Source organism: Corvus brachyrhynchos, unplaced genomic scaffold (genome assembly GCF_000691975.1).
Source record: "Corvus brachyrhynchos isolate BGI_N302 unplaced genomic scaffold, ASM69197v1 scaffold239, whole genome shotgun sequence".
NCBI lineage: Eukaryota > Metazoa > Chordata > Aves > Passeriformes > Corvidae > Corvus > Corvus brachyrhynchos.
The window spans coordinates 4,043,827-4,068,748 of NW_008246057.1; the positions used below are offsets into that span (position 1 = coordinate 4,043,827).

Genomic DNA, 24,922 nt, shown 5'->3' on the forward strand with positions numbered 1-24,922 from the left:
TTCTGAAGCTGAAATTCTGCATGTGAATTGCTTTACTAACAGACTCATATAGGCTTTTTTACTGAATCAGTACTTAAAATATTTTCTGTATGTTCAGGAAAGACTTTGAAAATACAAAAGTGTAGACCCTCTTTACCTGTCTCTTTTTCTTTTTCCTTTGATGGCAACTGTTTTGGCTTATTCGTATTGTGATTAGATGTTCTGAGTGAATATACTAGATGTGACAATATGTATAAAGCACAGAATTTTTCACCAGAGTATACTGGTGAAGAAGAGCTAAAAGCACTACTCTGGGCAGAGACAAGTTCAAGTAAATACTGGAGTTATGGATTTTGAATTTTTGCCTATTATCCCATAGCTTTCTGTACTCCTTTTTTTTTTTTAAGAGGATACTTTGAAAGTCTTAGAGAATAAAACTTTCTCTGTTAGCCAGAAATTTTCGTGTGTTTTTTTCTTCATTGATAAACTGTGTTCTGCATCTTAAATGCAGCCTCATGCTGTTGCTACCAAAGGTATGGAATAAATGTAATTAATTTCTGCTCCCTCTGCTGGTCTTAGAGCTGTGCAGAGTAGATCTATCCTGTATCTTCAAAGTACCCGCACTTGCAACTGATTTGTGGAAATCAGGTCTTTTGGAGACTAAGGAGAAAACTTTATCTCCAATATCCAGATCTGAGCAGTGAGTAGTAGCATTTCTGAAATAACCTCCCAATAACAATGGAAGCTTTTAGAAAGGAAACAACAGTGATATTTTGTGGTAACTTTTGAGTACATTCAGTTGCAGCTGATGTGCAATCTGTTAGTATGATATAAGGAGAGCTGTATGTTTGACACCAGTAGTAGATACTGTAGAAAAATGGTTTCATTTTTTTGCTTGGGCTTCCTGAAAATCCTCTTTGTAGTACAGTGCAGAAATGCAGAACTGAAATGACCAAATTGTTCCAAAATGATTGAAATTATCCAAGTTTGTTTGAAACTAAGGTGCAAAGTCTGCTATGCCTGGCAACATTGTCTTGATAGCGATCACTTAAGAACTATTATGTATTCTTTTGTTGTTGTCTTGTTTTTTTTTTAAGCTGGACCTGTGATCTGCAGAATGCTAACATACCCTCCAACTCGAAGAGCCTTAATTGTGGGTTGTGGTCTGCAAATGTTTCAACAACTGTCAGGGATTAACACCGTCATGTATGTATTTCCCAATTGCTTCTTTTTATAAAGTGTTAGAAAAAAATCAATTAGACCATTAGCAGTTATAGATGGTCTTCTGGACAAAGTCTGAAGGGTGAAAAATTGAGTTTGAGAGCTGGAATGCTGGTTTGAAATCCAGATGTTGACACATTTGGCATCACAGAAAATTGATACAAGAAGATGTTAGTATAGGGGTAAACATTTATATAGACATGAGAATGCAAACTGTATTCTGCGAGATGCATTATTGTGTTAGGGTTTATGGTCAAAGCTGTGTATGTCTGGACAAGAAAGCACATTTATGGTTTGAATTTGTGTGCAAATAGATCACAATAAGATGAGGGTTAGACTAACCATGTTAATGAGGTGGAACATTACTGTGAAGTGCTAAAGGATGCTGAGGAAGAAACATTTCCTGCTTTTACATGGTTTTATTATGTGTATGAAGACTCAGTAAATGTGGAAGTGAAGAATGATGTATTGGGTTTTCTGACAAGCTGTCAGCTCACAACAGGAATAGTTCTTGACAAATGTGCAATGTGCAGAACCTTGTTTAAGATGAAATTATTGTTGGGCTGCCCTACAGGACTAATCATAATGAATATGGTTGCCGTATTGTTTTAAGAGCAAATATAAAATATGTTGTCATAACATTTTACAGAGAAAACTATGCCTAAGGGAGCATGCTTTTTAGGAAATTGTTAAAAGGAGCAGCTAAAAAGATAAGGCTTTTAGTGGTATCAAGAGCTGCCATATTAAATGTTAGAGTAAACACTACCATCTGTCATACTGGAAGAAAAAGTCCCCCAGACTCAGTATTACTAAACTGCAGAGGAGGGAAATCTGCAACAGGTAAACAAAGACTTCATAAAGTAGAAATTGTAACCCAATGTGGGAAACACTTGGACACAAAACCGGTAAGTTATGTATGAAAGCCAGAAGACAGGCCCAGAAAGAGCTTTGATAAATTCTTCAGACACAACAGAAACAACAGACCCAGTAGCCTCCAGGCCCAGTAGGGATCAAGATGTTGGGAGTACACTAGCAGGAGATAAGTGTTTAGCACCAAATCTCACAAAGACTCTTTTTGCATTTGTGTTAATTATAGAGGGTATATGAAGCTTTTTGCACTAGAGCTTACTTAACATGTCTCAGGTGGTCTGCTTGATGCTCAAGTATTATGGGAAGAACTTTGCTGATTAAAATGAAAAAATACCAAATTAATCAGCGTACACTCAACAGGTCTGGAGTAAATTGCATACATAATTACTGAATTTGGAAATGTAGCATAATTTACATGAAGCTACAGCCCAGAAAGTTCTATTTCTGTCTTTATAAAAATTAATTAAAACTTCATAGAATCAAATAAGATGTGTGTTTATAAATATGAAAAATGAACATGTACATGTAGAATATAAAATGACGAAGAAGAGCCAACATGATTGTTGTATACAGATGGTAGCTAGCTTGGATGTGAGTTCATGGTCATGTTAGAGCTGTAAATCCCACATGAACTAACTATCCTAAGCAACCATGACAGCTGCAGCCAAAGTTTCTGGAAGAATCATACAGTCACAAAAGTAAGTGAGAAGTCCTGTCAGGTATATAACTATTTAAGATAGGAAAATAACTGATCTTCTATTCTCATCCTTTTATCACAAACCAAGAATAGACTCCTACAAGGATAAGGATGAGAATAGAAGATCAGTTATCACAAACCAAGAATAGACTCCTACAAGGATCTATATGAAGATCTTTGCCGCTTTAATAAATCTGTGAAAGCGGCTAAGTAACAAAATAACAGCTTGTATTCATACAGCATTCACAATATAAAGATCCCCCAAATCTGTGAACATGAAGAGTTGTGGGAAGATAATGCAGGATAACAAATCAGTGGAATGGCAAGTGCATTAACTATACAGTGTTATTCAATAATGCCTGCAGGAGGGAACTGGGTAACTAACATGCATGACAGTCTAAATTGTTACTACTCAAAAAAGAGTGCTTCCAGTTGCATTGTCGTTCTGTACAAACATCATGACGACATCCATGGCCAATCTGGAATAGTACAAACAGTTGCAGATGTCCATTCATTTAATAAGAACAAACCAGGTTATGTGTGGGGAAAGAGATACCTCTGTTTGAGCAGGATGATTAGAACTCTGCAGCTTGGAAAAGAAATGAGGTCAGAAGAAATCCAAGAAGTATATAAAGCTACTAATGTTATGGAGAGGATGGGGAGGGCATGATTATTCATCATTTCTTCTAACACGTTTTTGATGACTCCTAGCTCTTACCCAGCAGTAGGTTTAAAATAAGCATTTTTTCATGCAACACATAATTACGTATTGGAGCTCATTGCCACAGGATGTTACAGATGCCAAATGTAGAAATATGTTTAGAAGTTAATTAGGGAAACTTACATAATAAACATTATTAAAATGTTATGAAATGTGGTGTGCATGCAATCTCTGGCCAAGGACAGTCATTCTCACAATTTGGTTCTTACTACTTTAGGACGCTTATTAGGTTAGGATGAAAAATTAACAGTTCACATGGCTTATGACACTGGTAGGTTGACTTTGTTTATTTTAAACTTACTATGTTTTAAAATCTCAAACTCCTTTGTATGTAGGAGGTTTTACAAATAGTTTGGAATTGACCTAATTTGCTTGTGGATGTGTAGGAGGACAGAATTACAACTATAAAACACAGTTGAATCTTAGCTTTAAAATAATAAAATGCCTATAATAAACACATGAAGGCACTGCTGTTAAAGGACTGGATTGTAAACCATTTGCAAGATCCAGTCTCTTTTAATATTCCAGTATAACTAAATTTTTAGTGATCAGGTATGCAAGACAAACATTCTCCTGTGAAAGGACATTTTTCAAATGCAAGTAAGCAGCTGTCTGTTGATGGTTTGCTTATATAGAAGTTGGTGATTGCTTATTAATGTTGTAATCAGATGGTACCTTAAGGAGCTGTCAGATTGTATTTACTCTCTAAGCACTAGTTTTCTCTTCATAATGTTCAGTTGTGTCATTCTGGGATTGCTGTTCTCTTGCGGCAGGCAAGCAGGCATTGGTTATGGTTGGAGGGTCTAGTATTGCGTGGACTTCCCTTCAGTGGTTTCTCAAAAACAGTCATGAAGAGTATTTTGACACTGGATGTTCACTGTACCTTTGGTGCTACTGTAAATCCTTGTTTATTGGCCCTTTCTAGGCCATAGAAGAAGAGGCCGATGACTCCAACTTGCAGTTGCCTGGCTTTCCGTGGCAGAGAATTTAGCCTCTGGTTGCCCTCTGACCAGTTAACTCAACGTGGCAGCATCTATGATGGGCCCTGACTTGCCATAATCTTATGTCTTGAGGTTTTCCACTCTTTCTGCTATAAAATAATTCTTAAAATCTTGTGGTTTACTGTAAGAAAGTGAGGCCATCGGAGTACATTTTTGTGTGTCTGAAAAGCTCATTTAAACCCCCATAACCAAATCGCAAAGGGACATGAAAATATAAAGAACAACACAATAGTGGAATGATTTAATACTTCTGCAATTTGTGTATGCGTTACTGAGTAACTTGCCAATTTTAGAAAAGAAAAGCTTGAATCAAAATTATGGGTATTAGAAGAATTTTGCAGGGGTCTAAAAACAGTCACTGAGTGTACCCAGTAGAAGAAGAGATGCTAAAAAGCAAAAAAATACCTGCAAGAAGCACATGGAGATGGCAGTAAAAATCTAGAGCTTCCATGCTTAATAATTCAGTAATCTGGTATAAATTTTCTGGTTAAAAACTGGATATCAGTGGTGAAGAAGCCAATGAGAGCAATGAAGTTCACGTGTAGTTGGAGATGGGGAAAGGAAAACCAGAAGAATTGTGAGAATTGTTGAGGGCTGTGCTCAGCCCTTCTCATTATGCAATAAACTGGTCTGGTTTTTGCACAGAGAAAGTTTCACATCATATTTGAATCAGCCATGTATGTGTATAACATCCAGCTGTGAGGAACCAGAAACTCATCACGAACAGGATGTTACTGAATTGGTGAGAACAGTATGTGGAGCAACCTCTGCATTGAGGAGGTGGATCTAAAAGAGAAGCAAAATGTAAAAATAGGCTAAGGAGATTGTGACTGTCACAGGAACAAATTCTAGCATGATAAATTTAGTCAGCAAAGGAGTAAAGCTCAGTGACCTATTGCTTTGATTCCTTCTTTTCCCCTAAGAACAAGGGTTTGATGGAGAGCATCGCTGCTGTTTGATGGAGTGCCTGACGCAGATCAAATGTTTCCTTTTTGTCCTGGCTTTTGCCAGATTAACTGACCTGTTAAAGATAAAGTCATACAATTTTAGACAAACATCTCTCACACTGGTGTGAGCAGGTCTGAAATGGTTTAACTTCTCAGTTTCTTATCATTCTAGTGTTTTCTCATCTCGAAAACAGAAGCTCACTGTTTCAAGCTTGGAGCCCAAATCTGGCTGACAGGAGACTGAGAAAGGCCTTGTGAAGGAAGTTATATTCCAGGGGAGCAGTTACTACAAATTAGCTTTTTAATAGTAATATATGCCAGAATTTGGTTTAAACAGTGGTGTTAAGATATTTTCAAGCCCAAAGTGGCCCATAGTTAAAACTTGGGGGAAGAGGACCATTTTGAGATAAAACTTGAAATTAATTTTTCCTATCAGTTTCTTAGGGGGAAAAAAAAAGTTTAAAAAAGGAAGATGTTCCATTTTTGGGGGGTTGGGCAGAAGAGGAGGGGACTTGAAGGATTTGAACTATTTCACATTGTATAGTGAAAACCATCAATGGATGTTTTATGTCTATGCTCATGTTCCTGCAGAACAGGACTTCTGAAAACATTTCCAGTAATGTGCAGACTCGTGGCAGTAAAAAGACCTCCAAAACATGGGGAAGGAAGGATTTGGAAAAAATCCCAAGTTATCTTGAATACTAGGCAGTAATTTAGCCTTAATTGGAGGGAGTTCAGTATTGTCTTGTCAGAATTGCACATAGGTGGTATGACCTGCACTGGAGATTCTGCTGCTCTTTGAGAGGTTTGTTGTCTGTTCTCAAGGACTGCCTGTGCCCTCAAGACTATAAATCTGAGATAAGACTGAAGAGACAGCTGTATCATCTTGATTATTCTTACTCTCACAAAACTTTAAGTGGACTTGATGAAAGCCAAACAAAATACTTCGTTCTGCAGTTGAAACACTAAGTTTGATGTGGTGCTGATATTGTAATTTGCCATTATCTTTTCACATTGTGTTAAAAAATCTTTCTGCAACAGGAAAGTGGTATAATGTGTCAACAGGGAGAGCATATGGCCTTCAGCATTTTTGATAAGTTATTTGCAGGTGTATATGATCTGTTATTACTATTTAATAAAATAGTTTTTTATTTCTGAGATATCTTTGCATCTCCTAAAAAGTAAGTGAATCCACATATAAAATGTATTGGGGTTTGGATTTTTCCTCAGATGCTTTTGAGCTCTAACAGTCTTGCTTTTTTAATTTATGCAAGCAAATAAAAGAACCAAAAAAAGGGTGATAAAAAGAAGCATGTTTTTTCAGCTGGCAAGAAATAGGGAGGGCAATAAAATACTATATGGAGAAGGAAAAAAGCTCAGAATAATGAGAGAGAAAAAAGAAGCTGGATAAAAGAAGAAAAATACAAAAGAGGACAAGAGGAGGTTATGTAACAAGTAGAACTTGAAGGTTTGAAGATAGGTTAAGAATATTAAAACAATTAGTGAAAAAATATTGTATTGAATGTAAATGAGAGAATGAAAGAAAATAGGAGTGGGACTAAGAAGAAGCCAGGATACTTCTGGAGTTTAATAGAGGCTAGAGAGGAGTTTAATGGAAGCAAAGCACATTTCTTGGCAAGTTTAATCTCCAGGTCTGTTGTGCAGCAATTGCAGAGCTGAAACCCATGAGCACCTCAGCTGTAGCCTCAGAACCAAGCTCTTGGTACTTCTGCTTAACATGGGTGTGCAGCTGAATCCCCAGAGGGCTGGTGAAAGGCAAGACTCAGAAACTTGTCTTTAAATTCCAGTTCTTTAACTTCTTTGAAATGAAATATTGAATAGGGAACATAGGGCAATATCTGACATATCTGACTGCCGATAAATTTTTCATTTTTTGAAGATCATTGAATAAGTACCTACTTTTGTGAATTACAGCCCAAGTAGTAGCAACGTTCTCTACTCTTTCAGCATCAGCAGCCATATAGAGATCTATAATTAATGGCTGAATGTGTTTACAGGTTATGACAGATTTATAATGAATAAGCTGGTCATTGAAATGAGATTTTCCTAGAGCATTGGTTGTTGATTTGGATATTGGAAAATAGTTGTTGAGATCTGTAAACAGAAGTTCCACTGGCAAAAAGTAATGGTGATTCACATTTTTCTTGTGATTTGTATTCAAGCATTTTAATGTTGTATAGGTTTCTATTGTATTTTCTGGCTGTGCATTTTAAAACAAAATCTGGAAAGTAGCATACTGTATTTAAAAAAACCAACCAAACAAAAACCCCCCAACAAACAAAACAAAACCCTAAGCTGACACAATGCTAAATGTCATCCAAGTTGCCCAGCAGTTGCTGAAGGAGAATATTTTTTATTGTACTCTTGATTTAAATTCAAATTGGGCACAGTAACTCCCAAGCAGACTGCCATGTGGCATTTATTTTTGGATGGCCAGTAACTTGTTGCCTCAGTTTTTCTTGAGTATTCTCAGACCCAGCTGGGCTTTAAGTCTGACTGAAGGTGGGACTGTTACAATAATATTCTTTCCAGATACAAACTTTGTAGTATTGTCAGGATAATTGAGAAGATTTGGTAATTGACAAGTCTGATTTCTCTGATGACTCCATAACATTAAGGTTGCTGCCTGGTTAGGTTTTCATCATTCAGTATTTTCTTGTGGGTAAACTGTCCAGTTTATAGCTTACTTTTAATTTTTACATTTTCCTCTTAGGCTTTAGGAGATGTTTAATAAAACAAAACTAACCTCTGTGTTGCCATGTCCATTTGCTTTTCAGATAATAATCCATTAGAGATTTTTTTATTAGGTTTTCATAAAATCTTTCAATAACTTTTTTTTTGAGAAGTGACCCCTTATTTTACCATTTTAGCCTTCCTTCGTATTGCAAGATATTTTAGGTAGTACTGTGTGCAAACTCATCATGTAAAACACTTCAGTGGCATATAGGTGCTTTTTATATAGACTGCAGATATTTTTGGAAGAACAACTAAACAGAACCAAACAAAACAGTTTGACTAGTCTAGTCAAACACAGTAGGTGAGCCAAGTCTCCTGTTACACCGTCTCTGTTGTATGTGCTATACAGAAATAATGTGATTAACTTGTAACAGCTCTTGAGAGGAATAAATTGTAGTTAATAAGCAAAATCCTTTCATATTCATCACTGTAAAACATTCTGAATGAGAATTTATGGAAACTGCCTGTATCAGTTTCATAGTACTTGAAAAGGAAAATTAAACCCCCTAACTCAGTTTTTTGAAAATTTTGTGTGTTCAGCAACCACTTTTCCATAGGCAGTGTTCTGTTATCACAGCTGAACTTGTTTCTTTTAAAGAGTGCATTGAAAATAAAATATATTAAAAAAACCCCAACTTCAAACATCTGGTGGTCACCAAGTTGTATATATTGGATACAGGTTTATTGTGTAGAAACCAGCTTATACAGTATTTTTTCCAAGGCCTGGAACATAGATGATGATGATGATGATTAAATTTTAATTATTTTTCCCCCAGTAAAATGGTAAATCTGAACTGAACAATTAGGTTTGTTTGTGAAAATCTGTCCATTAATTTGAAAAATTATCACACAATCTGTAGAGAGAAGCAGTGGCTTTGGAACTGTGGCCAAGGCCAAACTCAGATTTGGAGGTGAAAGTGTGGCTTGAAGTACAGAGCCTTAGGCTGGGTGGAAGCAGTTCTTGTTGAGATGGTGGTTGGGTAGTTAACAAAACATGTGAAACTCTTTCATCACATGCTCTCAGCAAGAACCCTGGGCAGTATTTACAGCAGCTGTTAATTGGCAGAGCCAATCCTTTCCCTTCACTCTGCGTTTGCCTTCACCTCCCAGTCAGTGCAGGTCAGGGCGGAGCCTGGCCACAGTTTCTCTGGTCCCTGCCCTGATGATGTTCATTCTTAGTCATTAGTAAATACTGATGTGGGAAGGGAGTACCACCTAGTAAGGGGAGTGTGTCTTAGTAAATCTGCTAGGAGGTGGCTGAAACATAAATCTGTTGATGACAGGATGCTAGCTTTATCCATGAATTAAAACCAAACAAGCCAACACAAGATCAGTTGGTTAAGGAACACTGCAGCAGGTCTGAGAAAAAAGAAATAGCTCTTTGTTCCATAGGCAGGATGCAGGTGCAGGTAGTAGTGACTTGGTATTCAGAGTCATGGAGAGGAGTGGGGAGAGAAAATAGCTGGGTCATATTGCTGGGCATCTGATATGGCTCTACACCTGTGCAAGAACTAGGAGGAGTAGTTAGGCCTTAGCCTTCATTTTGGTTTTATACTTAGCCAACGAAATGCAAGACTGAGTGACTGAGATGGATGTAGGCCCCAGAAAGCAGTTCAGTGAACTTGAACATTTTTAAGGCTAAAGTTTATGTATTGTTTACTGTGTTTTAAGGATAACTCACATGTTTTAGAATTTTTGTTAAAAAATTCAAGTGTTTCTCTTAAATATTCTTGTGTGTGCTTATTGGGTGGCCTACAAAACCCTGAACAGCTTAGGGGTTTAATGATTTAGCTCCAAAGGCTGTAATTTATCAGTTGAAATAATTGTGAGAGGGTAGTTAGGATACAGGTAAGAAACTATATCTGTATTTAAAAAAATCACCTATGTGTCAGCGTCACTAGTACTAAATCCACACTATGACAAATTTCCATTTAAAAATAAAATAAGAAAACAAAGCTGTTTTCTCCTGTTGTGCTGACCTGATAGTGTAAAAGTTAATTTATCAGAGACAGTTTAAAAGTATAGATTTGTAGTTCATCATAAACCAAAGAAATTAAAACTTGAAATTTGGGTTATTTAGCCAATGCCATACATCAATCTTCAAGATTACCTCTCAGGCTGAAGCTTCTCACTGCTAATGCCATTTCTCTGTGCATTTTGTGTTCTTACTCCTTTTGAAATAGAAAAGGAAAATCACAGCTTTATGCCACTTAAAAGCAAAAAAACGATGCAAAACAAAGCAGTGAATCACGATGGAGTAGTTAACTAGATTAAAGCTATAAAATATACATCCTATTTAGGCTGCTTGCCTTGTTGATCAAACTAACCAGAGTTTTTGGAAGATGGTTTTTACAGGTACATCCTTGTCCTACCTGTTGGAGATCAAAGGATAGGTAATTCAGATATAAGAGTTTTAAAGGCTTGAGTATTGGAAGATCAAGGAAGTATTTCAAGATGCTCTATAATGGGACTAATGGGATGAAATAAAGTAAAATCTAAAATGATTATTGGAACATAGTTCAGTGCTTAGAGGTACTAGATTGAGTGTCACGAGGGAAGTAGGAAACAATCATAGTTTCTAATTGCTTGAACTGTTACAACAATAGAGAAAACATTAGAAATAACATGGTTGAGGGTTTTGGTGTTGAAATTAGTAGATATACAATAGCAGTAAGTTTAAAAGTGAAGACTAATTTCCTTTAAATTAAACTTTTATATCCCACGTCTTCTGATAATTCTCATAATCTGTCCATTTATTGTTAAAAAAGTAGAAAACTAAACACAGCTCCCACCTCAAACCTAGGAAAACTTAAAAAATCCTAGACTGCCAAACCCATTAAATTATATTGAGGTGGATGTTTATTTTCATTATATTTTTCATCAGGTTAAAAAATAAACAATGACAAAACCTGAAATTGCAGAGGAGGCAGGTTCGGGATGCTGATGTGAGGTATTGTAATGGGCTCCTAACTATAGGCTGTCATTCTATTTTGAAGCACTGGATTTTTTTTTCATTTCATAAATATTTTAAGTATTAGTGTTTTCCTTATTTGTCAGGTGCTGAACATCTGCTTAGTTGTGGGAGTTTTGTGTTGTTTGGGTTTTTTTTTTTATTTGTTGGGTTTTTTCCCCCAAATCTGGACCTTTAAATTAATAAGTTGAAGAATGACCACATGAAATATTTTTCTTATTTACTGTCTTTTTTGAGGTCTATCTTGGGTTATTGGTTAGAAGAATATATACTAAAGAATGGACTAGCATGAATAAAAGTAAACCTCATGGTGTGACAGCTGCAAATGATTTGCCACAGTCTGGACCCATCTGCTGATGGTTTGGTTAATTACTTTTAAAATGTTGCAGATGTATTAAAAAGGATTCTTCTGTGTATTAACTGATAGTAAAATTAAAAAAAAACCCAAAAACCAAAAACCTAAGTTAAAGGCCTTTAATAAATTGGCATTTTTCAGTGTAATGCTTTCACAGAAATAAACTCCCTGTAAGTTTTGTGTTGGCTGTTAATAATACAAAGGTTTGTAATATCTTGATTTGGAAATCAATGTTTATTTTTATAACATGTTCAAAAACACATAGTGAAAGAGCTGTATAGGAGTTAACACACCAAATTACGTTATTAGAAATCCTGCTATCTATCTTCTCATTTGGAACATGTTTTATTTTTAATGTAGCCTGATCAGCAGGGACGATGTGCACCAGTGCACAACTTTACCCCCAGTTTTTCATGAATGAAATCTTCAGTGGAAAACCAGTCAGAAGGTTGGACATTTGTATTAAAACATTGAAAATCAACTCACAGACTTGCTGATTGTACTCTTTGTTTTGTTTTGTTTTACCTTACTGTGGTTTTCTTAATGGTAAGTGATAAAATCTGTTCCTATAGTTCTTCAGGCTGTGAAAGCATATTTAAAGAAGGACTGCCACTTGGAGGTAACTCAAAACCAAAGTTTTTATTGTTAAAAGTTAAATAAAAGTGTTTATTTAAAGAAGAAATATATTCGAACCAGTATTTTCTAATGTTTCTCTTGATGTTATTGAAGTGTTTGTGTATTTAATAGAATTTTTTCCACATTTTTCTGCTTTTGATTTTTATTCTCTCTTTTGCCTGTAGTGAAGTCATACCACTGTTTGATTTCTATCTGTTGCCTTGGTAATAACTTTCAGGTCACCAATCCAGTGTTAATTTCACTGCAGGGCCATGCAGGAAGAATTGTGTGAAAATGGCTTTGCCTTACATGTAGTACATACACTAGTGTATGTGTATGTACTACAGTGTATGTACACAGTGTAGCTGTTAAGTTGGATAAATGCATCTCATTCAGTTTGTTCATATGTAAAGCCAAGTAATGAAATTAAGTCAGAGCAGTGATGCTGTTTTTAAATCATTCATGAATGATCGCTGGAGGAAGTTCCCTAAATAGCACTACTGGCTTGTTTGTTTTATGTGTTATTTGCCTAAACAGCTCCTGGAGCACAGTTTGGTCTCAACAGTTTCACTTCTGTTAAACATTTCTAATAATCTTGTAAAAATTCCTTTTTTATGCAACTTTTAATGTTTAATATGCATCATTCTGTTGAACTGTACATTTTTGTTGTCTCTAGCATTTATTTTGAGACCTAGCAGGAAATCAGATACCAATCAATGACCATTTTTTTTTTCTATAAAGCACAATAGAATAGTAAGGGGAGGGCTTTGTGTAGTGGGTTTGCTCCCTTTGGAAAACCTAGAGGGCACATACTATTCAGATATTGGACTGTATTTGTAGCAATAAGGAAGTGTCTTCTTCCTAGGTGAAAGACAAGGAATACAGAAATGTGAAACAATTCAAAGCTCACAATGTAATCAATCTTGAGAAGACACAAAATTAAAGTGTAAAGGTCACCTGGTTAGGTGCTGCCTGATACAACAACATGAACAACCTTAGTGAAATACATTACTGATGCCATTCAAACGCAGAGTAAGAGATATGATGCCCTTTAGATCTGTTTATTCACCTTTACTTTAAGGGCGTAGGAACTGGTTCTGTAAATTGGATTCTTTGGAGTCTGTCAGTAAGAGTTAAGCTGCCGCAGGCTAGTCAATATGCCTTGTGCCACAGAGTTGGAGACAACAAAAAAAAAAAGTTGAAAGGTTATGTGCATTGCAAAGATTTGGTATAAATGAAAATAGTCCAGAAATGAACCATAAATAAAACATGGCGGCATCTAAAAGCTAATCCAGACCTTGTTATTGTGAGCAGTCTGCAAAACAAAGATATTGCTGTGGTGAAAATAGGCCATGCAGAAGGTGTGATATGAAGCACAGTCACCAAATTAAAAGAAAATAAGAAATCACTGATGAAACTCTTAATTCCTCAGTGTGGTGAGAAGGAGTAATATCTGTAAGGCCAGTGAGGAGGAGAGTCCAGGGAGGGAGGGGGATATCAGGATGGGGGAACTAAACAACACTTGGATTCTCATCTTTTGGAGGAGCTGGTTCTTTCCTGGAGTGTCTTCCAGAAATCAGGTGGTGTCAGAGCTGGAGGGGTACGAGTTGATTCTAAGCCTCTGCAGGTGAGAGGGGTCTCCCTTATGACTGCTTAAAATGTTAGGGGATTTTTTTCTCCAGAGTTGTAACAAGTCTATGAGAGGTAATAATACTTCAGAGAATGATTTTGAAACATTTTCATGAAAGAGTAAAATCCTCTTGTGATATTTTATTACTTTTTAATAGTAACTTGTGTACTGCACTCGCCCAAAGCATGTTTTACAGACATCTTGAAAAAGAAAAAGGATGTGAGACCGGATTATTATCAGCAAAATTTCATATGTTTCACAAGGGAGAAGTGGAACAGGGATATACTGGACTGCTGATTAAAACTTCTGCTTGCTGGAGGCCCCTTTCTCACTTAGACTTGAATCTTTTGGTCAGTTATGAATGGAAGAGGCTTTTCTTTTAGAAGAAACAGGGAGAGCCCTATTAGAAGCCAGGGGAGGAAAAAAAAGCACAGCAAAAACAAGCAGTTAAGACAATTTGGGCTTTCTTCATCTACTCCTTCGTCTTACTTCCTCAGTTATATAATTTCTCTTGTATGTTTATAGACTGGGGAAGGAGAAGAGAAAATGAGCAGTTAAACTTTAATGTTTTCAACTTCAGGTTCTTTAAAGAATAGATTTAAATGAAAGTACTGAAATTGGTTCTTGAAAACAAAAGTGGACAAAAGCTAAAGCCTTCTGTTACTAAAGGAATACTTATTGCCCCTGCATATTGGTGAGAGAGGGAAGCAGGTGAAAGTACTGGGGAAAGTCCTGAAGGACTTTGGTGCTGTAAGGAACATGTTGGCATGAAAGGAATCAGAGAAGATCTCGCTGAAACTTGGATCAATTTGGCTGTTTTTAAACAAAGTTTTGAATGTAACCTTTTAAAACCTCCTTCTTTGAGCCCTTAATGAAAGTAAGAACTGAAACTGTGTAACCACAATGCAATACATGATAGATGAATTTGGTCCAGATGAGATACAAACTAAAAGAAATCTTAGCACTGCACTGAGCCAGCGGGTCTGTCCCATTTGCACGTGAATGAGGGAAGAAAGGGGAGTTTATCAGAATGAGAAGTGTAAATTATGCTTGTTAGTGATGGCATATTCCAGGAATTTTAGGTTTTTCAACCATCTTAATATTTGAGAACCAAGTTTAAATTTTGTTTCAGATTGTCACACATGCCTATAATGTCACTAATTTACAGTGGAAATAAAAGACAAGATACAGCTCATATTTTTTTCTGGTGCATGTAGGAATGGAGAGTGACTTATTAGTGAAATAGAACAGCTCTCAAGGGAAAAACCTACTCATTCCAAGTAATCTTTCTTCCTTTTCTATTTCATATAATAGTAGAGAAATAATAATTGTGTTATCACATTTGTGGTTTGAATATTGTCAAATATATTACAGTAGTCCTCTCTATCTTACATGCTTTATTAGAGTTTTGAGTAAGTAAAATTAGTCACGCTTAGCTCATTGTATTTTTCAGGGCATATAGTCCTATTTTAAATATTTATATCTTACTGGAAAGCCCAAATTTTTGATTTTTGTCACATTGTGGTAAACTAACTCAAGCACTGCCATATTCTGAGCAGAGACAGAATCAGGATGTATCATAGTTAAAGAAAAAAACCAAACCACCCTGAACACAGCGTCTGCAAGATCTGCAAGATACTGGTCAGATCTCCACAGGTGTTTGTATCTCACTATTTATTGATTTATCATATTTTTTAATTTAAAACAGCTAGAAAATAATTTAAACACATGCCCATATTGCCAAATTCCTTCTCCTTTGCAAACTCTGGTCTGGTCACCTCCTCTTTAAGCATTTCTGAAGAAGATTCTGCTGCCCTACTGTGTCTTCAGTTATGCTTGAGCAGCTCCAGTGACTTTTCCTTGCATAGATGTAAATGATGCCACCATCTCTGCAAACTGTTCAATGCAGAAATGCACATAACCAGGCAATAAATATGGGTAAGCAGTTTGAGATTGTGGACTTCTGCCCAGTTTTGGAAATCTTAATTCCCTTAATAGTGCAATATGCTACTGCAGACAACTGGTGTTAGAGGAAGACTAGGCAATGCTAGGGAGGGAAATTTTAAAAAGGAAGTCCAGAAAGAAGAAAAACAGCTGGGATGAACAGTGCTTTAAAATGTCCTGTAAAGGTACTGGCAATAAAAGAAATTAATTCTATGGTTAGGAGCTTGGCTCAATTGCCCATCCTCTCAGCAGAATCTAAGAGCCCTGCCTAGGTTTTTTGCCTTTTGAAAACTGAGCAAGTAGCTCTTGGACAGCCGTGACTGCACTTGAGCCCTCGTTTTTGCTATGTCTTCTTAGGATATGCTGAAGCAAATTGTTGTGTAAAGAAAAAGATGATTTTTTTTTTTTTTTGCAGGTTGCTCTAAATGCTGTGCTTATTCTATTGACCATGTAGTAAAAGAATTTTTTTTTTGTTTTTCCGGAGAAATGTTATTCCTGAAACTTGTTTAGTCAAGGGACATATGAAACCAGTAGATGCCTGCAAAGAACATGTTACTTGCCTCTAATCCTTCTTATAATGACTTTGAAACCCTGCACTATATGCTTGCAAGAATCTTTAACACGTTTTCTAACTCAGGCTTCCAATTTACTGCCCTTGACACGTTTTAGCTTCCTGTAGTGTGCATATTACGATAGTATTCACACAGAGATACATTTCATACTTTTGCGTTTTTCTAACTCAGACAAGAGACTCATCTGGACTATTACCTTGGGAAAAAATTGTAGTTCAGCTCCTGTACAGTTCTTGATCTCCCTGAGTCTCGTAGTGTTCCAGGTGGTATGTGCAGGGTCATACAGAGTGGCTAGAGCTTTATGAGTGTCAATGGCCTGGGCAGTCTGTCTTCCGTCTTCTCTTGCAGTATCAAAGCTAATCTTTTCAATAAATCAACTTTTGTTTTTTGCTAACAACATAATCTTGCAGTGATTCCATGCTTGCTGCACAGTAAAGCATCGTGTACTGGAACATTGAAGTGTATTTGCCATACACCTTTTAAAAGTTTTATTTTTGTAAGCGTGTCTTAGGTTCTGTGTATTAGCTTCTTGCTTCTTGTGCTCTCTAAATAACATTATGAAGAGCTTATAAGCAACCACTGTTTATGACACCTTTCTAAACTAGATGTTCTCTGTAGAGAACCCATTTGGGGATTTATTCTGGTTCTTTTCCTAACAGCAAAATTCTCTGTCTGAAACAAATTAACTGCTGTTCAAGGACTAATCTCTTCCTCCATGGCAGAAATTTCTTCCTCTGTGGCACTGCTCTTCAGACTGACTGCTGCAGTTGCTGTCACAGATACTCCCCAGAGGTTTCAGACCAGAATCACATCTGCTGCTTTGAGTCATAACTTCATCCTATCTGGTAGGGTTTCAGTGTTCATTAGACTAATTAATGATTAAGTACAGCAATATGACATGGCTTGGCTGTTTTGTTGTGTCAGTCAGCTTTCTCAAAAATTCAAGGTATCAGCTATTTTCTGAATGTTTGGTTTTGTGCAAGATTTTAAACAAGCAGCTTTCTCATGTTGGCACTAAAGTCAGAAAAAGTATGCTGCTGCCTGACATAATCTTGCTTCAGCTGCACAGAGGAATTTAAACCCAGCAAAACCTGGGTTTGTAGAAGGAAATGGACAGGCAGAAGCCTCTCTGTAAGGGAGATCTTCACTTATGTGAAATTATAGGTATTATGATGAGAGAGGAGCAAAAGGGGGAGAATGGGAGCAAAATGTAATGCTAAAATTTAGTTGCTTTCCTCATTAAAGGAGAACAGCACGTAGCACTGATTCTGCTGCTGTTTCATTGTGGCCCTGTGGTTTTCTCTCAAAACAGATTACCTGCCTCTGTTTAGGTACCTATACTGTTTTTCCAGGTTTTTAAGAAAAGGCACTTTGTAATTCTTTTGAGGAAAAAAATACCTAATTATGTTGTGTGCATAAATAATTACTGTTTATATGTATTAATCTAATAACTGATGTGGATGAGGGGATTGAGTGCACCCTCTATAAATTCACAGATATCAAGTTGCGGGATATTATCTGCTAGAGGGTAGGAAGGCTCTGAAGAGGTTCAGGCTGGACATCAGGAGGATTACACACAGTAGTCTTAGTGACCACTGTATATTCTGAGTCAAATGGAACCCATTGACAGTAGTATGGCACTGTCTTCATTGAAGAAATCAGGGTGATCACAGTGATGACCAACATCAAAGGCATAGATTTACTAGCTTTTGGAGAAGATTGAGCAGTGTGTGACCCGGTGGTGAGAAGGCATAGAGCAAATATTTACCTATCCATCAGGTTTTGACTGTGCAGTTTTCTAAACCCCCATCTTCTGTCCATCATGCTTGAAGTCTGACTTGGCTGGAAGAGTGTGATCATTGCTTCAGGAGATGCTACCTTACCTGGGGGATCAGATTTCCCCAGCAGTGTTAAGAAAGGCTTCTTCTGGTTTCTAATCCTCTGGCAACGTATCAGACACCAAAGAGCAATGTGTCAAATAGTAGCCATAAAGGCTACTTGCCCAGCAAAGTCAGCTAATTTTTTGGTGAATTGTGCAGTCATTCATTTGATGTTCTTGTGACACAGCTATTGAAGAAGATTTCTTCCATGATGTACCTGCTGATATCTGAAGAGCAATGAAGAGAGGCTACAAGGCACAGTTATTTGCTGTGTGCATACTACTATTTGATACATTTTAAATGTGAAATTTTTGAACTTAGCAACCCACATAGACTGGTCTGCCAGATAAGTATTATTAAATTCTTTTCAAGGTATTTTTCATATATGTTGTCTCTTTTTTTTCCCATGCTTCCCCATGTGAGAACATGACTAGCAAAAGCTAACATTCTGTCAGTATTCCTTCTTCAGAGACTACTTTTGTATCATACACTTTTGCCTCTTCTCAAAACTGTGTAAGTTCTGTTTTTCTCTGGTCTCCTGTTATGTGGTGCTCTTTATGCCTATAATAAATGCTGACAACTCCCAGCTTAACAGTTATTTCCATCAAATGCAGACTGTTACGTCACTCAGATTTCTGAGTGCCAGTCTGAGATAAGGACTTGAATGAAAAGGCAGCTGGCATAAGGTTTGTGTCTGGAGAAAATGTTACTGTGTCTGGTAAGGCAGCAGCAGCATCTAAAGCAAGAGCAGCAAGTCAGCCTTAACCTTCAAGGGGTGCCCTAATCTCCAGCATTCAAGGACAAAGCACATACCCTTTTGGTTTCTCTCAGTATTCCTAATAAAAATTGTTGTGAGAAGGTGAGAGATGGTGCTTACTTCTTTCCAACACGATGATGCCACAACGATCCAAGCTTTCAGCATCCTGAACTAGGCTGCTCCAGTGTATTTTGATTAAGAACAATATGTTGAGTTTTGGCTTATTCAGCATGCAGGTCTCTGCCAGCTAGAAGTGTCCCTGTGGACAGCACAGCTTTCTGTAGCCACTGGGCTAGGTGTAAAGAGCTTAACAGCTTTAGGATTTTTTGTACTTTGTTCTCTGTAAAGGACAGAGCTGACAGGTAGATATACTGTGCAGTTGTATAATTGACCACTCAGGAAAACTGATGTTTCCTTTCTCTGTGGTACCAATCTTGTATGTCCCCAGTCCAGGCCTCCCACCTGTGTTATCTACTGTAAGCTCTCAATCTTTAATTTCCTTTTTGTAATGCAAGTTTTGTTCCTGAACCTGATTCTTAAAAAAAGGCGACCTTCTCAAAGCAAAATCTCTGTGAGCAGTAGAGTTCATGGTGTCAATGTGCTGACATGGTCTCAAGTCAGGGATTAGTGGTACTTCCTCATTATCTCATCTCTTCCCATCTGTCAGCATCCATTTGTTTTTTTGCCTTGTGTTTATATGGCAAGCTTTTTGGGAGAGGTGATTTAATGGTTCTGTATTTGAACTGCACTTAGCATGCCTCTGAGTCCTTCCCAGTGCCGGAGACAGATATTTCAGTAATGTAGTCAACCTTTAGGAATGAAGCTATGTGATGTTTTGCTTCCAACAATCTAATGATCTGATTTCTCCCCTCCTCTTTCCCCCTGATGGCCACCAATGGAAAGCTTGCTCTGCCCCTATCCAGGCTTTCCTTCCAGAAGGAAGGTTGTAGTCTTGCACTGCCAAATGTCGCAGACAACAGCTTCTGCACTGGCCCTAAGAGTCTCATTTCTCTAACAAAGGTAGCCTTTCCATTTAAAGGAAAAAAAAAAAAGCCCACATAGATAATCCTTTCTATTTATTGCAATGAGAGAAACGAGCTTTACTGATTATATATGACAGCATTTTTAATAAATTAAGCTGAGATTTTAACTTCTTTGTGAGAAATGGCTAGATGTCACCCCTTTCTTGCCAGTGCAAGTAAAGTCTCTCATTTGCAATGTCAGGGTTGGTGTTTGAGGGTACAATACTTATCAGAACTTTACTTTCTAAACCCAGAATATTTGTATTTTATATTGCAGCATGCTGTATTTTAGAGTGAAATATTTATCTTCTGCAAAGAGTGCCAGGCTCTCCCCTGGTCAGGAGGCGTGGGCCTGCTGAAGCCCCAGTGGTCATGGAGTTTTGCATGCTCTAGAGAGGTGTGGAGAGTCCAAGGCTGAGGCTTGAGGTCAGACTGAGAGGAGAAGGTAAAATCTTAAGGAAAAGAATGCCCATTTAGTATGTGTTTTGTAGAACTAGAAAACAGCAACTTAGCTTTAAGAGATTACTGTAGCAGAAGTTTTGTTTCAAGAAGATGTGTTCGCTTCTCTGCACATTAAAATATGGAAATAAAATATATTGTTGCAGGTATGTGATGTTATTGGAAACAAGTTTGGAGGAACAGTGAATCTGCATATGTGGAGAGTCCTGCATATGCACATGTTGTTGTTCCCTTGACAAGCATCCCCAAACATGCTTCAATTTGAGAAAGTCAGTGTCTGCCTCTTAGACTCAGCTTACTTGGGTTGATTCTGGGTGTTGTTCTTGATGCAGAAAGTAGATCCTGAGAAGGAATTATGCCCAAATAAAAAGCAAAGAAGAGTGAAGACAAAGGTAGCAGTCAGGAGGGAAAACAAGGCAGAAACACAAGCAGGAAGTCAGATGAATAGTGGGGTTTTAGTGCACTGGTGTGTCTGTTAACTCCTCTTATCTTGGCCTGGGAAATATTTAACAAATAATACTGTATTTTATTAAATTTTTCTTTGTATCAGATAGTAATACACCACTGAATTTTTGTGGGATTATTTTGTATCCTACATTTTTAAACTCTTGCTTTTTTATTGTGAGCCAGTCGCTGTTTGGCTAACCTTGTGCATGACTAATCTATTGCCATCCATCTGATTGTACATTTTAAAATCTTGTGAGCCCTTCCAAATCACAAAAGGTGGATTCTGTCAAAACAACAGCATTCATATTTAATGGCTGGGGATACAGAGACAACAAAAAGACCCAGATTTCCTACATGCAGAGATGCTTTACTCTGAGTGGGAATGAGCAGAACAAAGGCAGTGTCATCCTGCTAGTCATTCACAGTCACTTGCTGACAAATTTAGCTCTGTCTGACCTTAAAAAAAGAGAGAGGAAAAAAGTAGATGAGAAGCTAAATTATTTGATCCTAGTTCATAAAATAGGTCTGTTAGCTCTTAAGTAAATAAAGAAAATAATAAATATATGCTTATATATATACGTATATATATAAAATAAATAGTTTCATAAGGAATTTGCTCCAAACATTTTAGGCCATATCTGAGGAAGTTAACAGGGCCAGAACAATTGGTGCAAAATGTGGAAACATTCTCCCAGCATTTAGGTGAATTACCTTCAGTCAGGATTTTTTGCTCTAAAAAGGGGAAAAGCTTTGCTTGAGGAGATTTTTTACTCTTCCCTTGCCTCAGAAGTCAAGTGTGTCTGCTCAGTGAACTGCTACTGCTTCATATTTTTGTAGATCTCCATCTTCAGTTTGCCTTTTAGTTCTCCTCTTGTAGATGAAATCTTGCTCAGGACTGCTAATTGTAATTTCCTCAGGCAAGAAGGCCTTTCCTTTGTGCCAGTGAAACTCATAGAAATTTCATTTATGTGATGGGCTTGCTCCTCTTGGCTTCACTGTTCTTGCCCCTCTGGGTTTAATTTATCTTGGCCACTTTGAGAAGAAAAGGACTTTTATTCCAATGTTATTTCTGGAGTCCTCCTTAGGAGACCAACAAAGCCAGTGCAGTGAGGATACACAGTCACAGTGCTCAACGGCCTGATGCAGAATACTTTGTGAAACAGTAAATCATCTGTCTTGCATGCCATGAAGGCAGTTGTCTTCTGTCACTGGGCTGTCAGGTTGAGATGCTGTTTTTAGCTAAGGTTGCTATTTCTAAAACGACCTCTGGGAAGGATTGACTGTCTGAAAACTGATGCCTGTTGTCCTGTAATTGCTACTTCATTAAAATATTTCAGTTTCAATTCTTGTATGCCCCTAAGTTCTCTAGATACCTGACATGGAAATTCTCAACTGTAAAGTAAACTTTTGTTCTATGTGACATTTTAGAGCAAAATCCCCGTTGCGGGATTTGAGTTAAAGCTGTCAAGAAGACTGGCTTTCACTAGAGACCTTAACAAGGCATCCATATTTCTTTATCTCTATTTCTTTATCTCAATAAAAATTTCATTCATGATTTCCAAGTAACCTGTCTAATCAGAAGTGTAAGGAATTTACCAGATAAGCATTTCAGAAGAACCTACTGGATGAACTGTGAATATAAACCGAAAGGAGTTAACAAACATTGCAGTCTACAAGCAGTGAACACATAATCACCATTATCATCAAAGAAAGAAACAAAGTGCAGAAGAAAAAAATCAAAGTTATTCTATGCATTTTTGCTAATACCTTTTTGCTGGTTTTTTTTTTTTTTAGATTATACTCAAAACCAGGTGGAGTAATTACTCTTTTAAATGCACCAGGGCTGAATTATGTTTGCCACAGGCAACATTATGCTGTTTTCTATTTACTACATTATTAACATAAAACCCAGAAGATTGTTCTAAACAAACCTTGCATTGGTTGCCATTTGTTTTTACCTACTGAGAGTGGCTGAGTGTTGAAAAATGTGTAGAAAAACAATTACTGTGTAAAACACAATTCATCTCACAAATGAGGTAATGGCACAGTCTCTCTCTTTTTCTGATTCCATGAATTTGAATGTTTGACTTCTGTATACATTATGTTGTATTGTATATACTTGCTATTGTTAAAAAAAAAAAAAAAAGAAAAAATACAAGAGTGTGTTATCAAAGTCTTGAAAGTATACTTATTTTTCCTTCCCCAATCCAGGAATACAGGAATATTCCTGAATATTCTGAATAACAGGAAGTTTCAGAAAGAAAGACCATTATATCCATTAACAGCAAGCATTACTATTGGCATATGAATACAGGAAAACATAAAGCTGTTTCATTAAATGAGTAATTTTGTGGTAGCTGGCCTCAAGGCCAATAAAAGGTATTTGTGTAACTATTGCATTTTAAAGGCTTATTTGTGAAGCAGGATAGTGCTGCACTAAGTGATGTAGAAATGTAGAGCAGAACAGCTCTTGATTCAAGAGATTACAGTTAAAAATAGTTGACTACAGGAGTGCAAGCAAAAAAAGAAAAATTAATTGAAGTGTGAAGAATAAATAAAGTAAGGTGGGATAAATAGGATACAGTGCAATGATTTAATAAAGCAAAATCAAGCTGTAGAACAACCAGATATTTATTCATTGAACAAGTAACTGGTTTTGATAGAACAAGAAAATGTTGAAAATTTCTTTTATCTGGAACATTTTGATTTTTTGGTTTAGCTTTAGTCCAAGAGAAGGTGGTATAAAACGGATTGTGTAGCGTGGTTATGATTAGATTAAATTTTCACGAAGTTGTAGCATTAGTACACAACCAAAGAAATGTAATTATTCTTCCTTATACTTTGTCTCAATTTCTTTAATTAAAAAAGAATACCGTAGTTTTTCTTCACTTTGCTTTTGTGATGACTGTTTGCCAAGTGCAGGGATTAGTGCTGATGCTATTACTGTAGCCCTTTGAAGCATTTTTCAAGTACTTGTCACCTGAGCACTTAAATGCTGAAGTTGTGTTGAGAATTGTTGCATGTTATCTTCAAAGCAGAGACAGTCTGTCCAGTCATTCTTTCCAGAAGAGGCTCCTCATATGGAGAGGAGGATGACCTTGACAGCACTTTCTCAATCAGAGTCTGAAAGGTAGCAAAAGACAATTTCAGCTTCTTACCACTTTAGGAAAAAGATCTAAATTTCATTTTCATTGCCCTGAAGAGTAACCTGAGTCTTCATCTCCTGCCTTTGGACATTTCCCTCTGTCCAGCTGTACTTGTGGTGAGCATAAGGAGAACTGATCAACACCTACCTTTGTCTCCCTTTTTTTTTCTGGTTGTTTTCAAGTATTATCCACATATGAATCTTCTCCTGAGAAGCAGGGAAAAGGTATTTAAAACTTTGCAGAGAAGAAAGAAAGATGAAGAAATTAAATTACATCTCTAAGGTTACAAATTCATAGAACAGAGAGTAATATTTAGATTTTTGATCTTGGCTTTGAGCTCCCATGATGAATTCTGAAGGACAGAGAACATAAATTTAATGTAGTCAAGATGTCCTTGCACATAGAATAATTGGTCTGAAATGTATAAGATACCAGGGATTAAAAACTTGGCAGCTTAATTAGTTGCAACAAGGAAGTGATAAACATGAAAGCAATCTTCACCTGGAGATAACAAAGGAAGACTGTGGATGTGGAAAGTATTTGCTCAAAGCAGTTAAACACAAAGACTGTTCTGTGTCTATCCTTTATTAGGTGTTTCCAAGTAACAGTGATTTATTTCAGAGACAAGGTAAAATATATTTTCAAAAGGGACTCTTAAAAATACCTAGCATAGAATCTTTTCACCTGTTAATTGACTTTGTGTTGAAATTTTCATTCAACTTTATCTTAAATTTAGTTTTATATGTGTTTTCTAGTAGCTTCACTGAATTTTAAATGCAAAGTATATGTAAATACTATACATAACATATAGCAGTAAGTGGTGGCAGCAAGTTCTCTCCTATGTGGTTAAGTCATATATAACTTTTAAAGAACACTGTATACTGTCTATATAAATTTAGAATGGAATTTCCCTGTTGAATAGAAGTATGTA

At 36.8% G+C, this 24,922-nt stretch overlaps 1 protein-coding gene across 2 annotated transcripts in view; it reads left to right on the forward strand.

Annotated features, from left to right (window-relative positions):
• Positions 1-24,922, forward strand: part of SLC2A13 (solute carrier family 2 member 13) — a 142,992-nt gene that overhangs the window by 64,828 nt on the left and 53,242 nt on the right. For both annotated transcript variants that reach the window (XM_017745967.1, XM_017745966.1), the window contains exon 4: positions 1,077-1,185. In XM_017745967.1, coding sequence (XP_017601456.1) covers positions 1,077-1,185 — 109 coding nt within the window. The remainder of the gene's footprint in view (positions 1-1,076; positions 1,186-24,922) is intronic.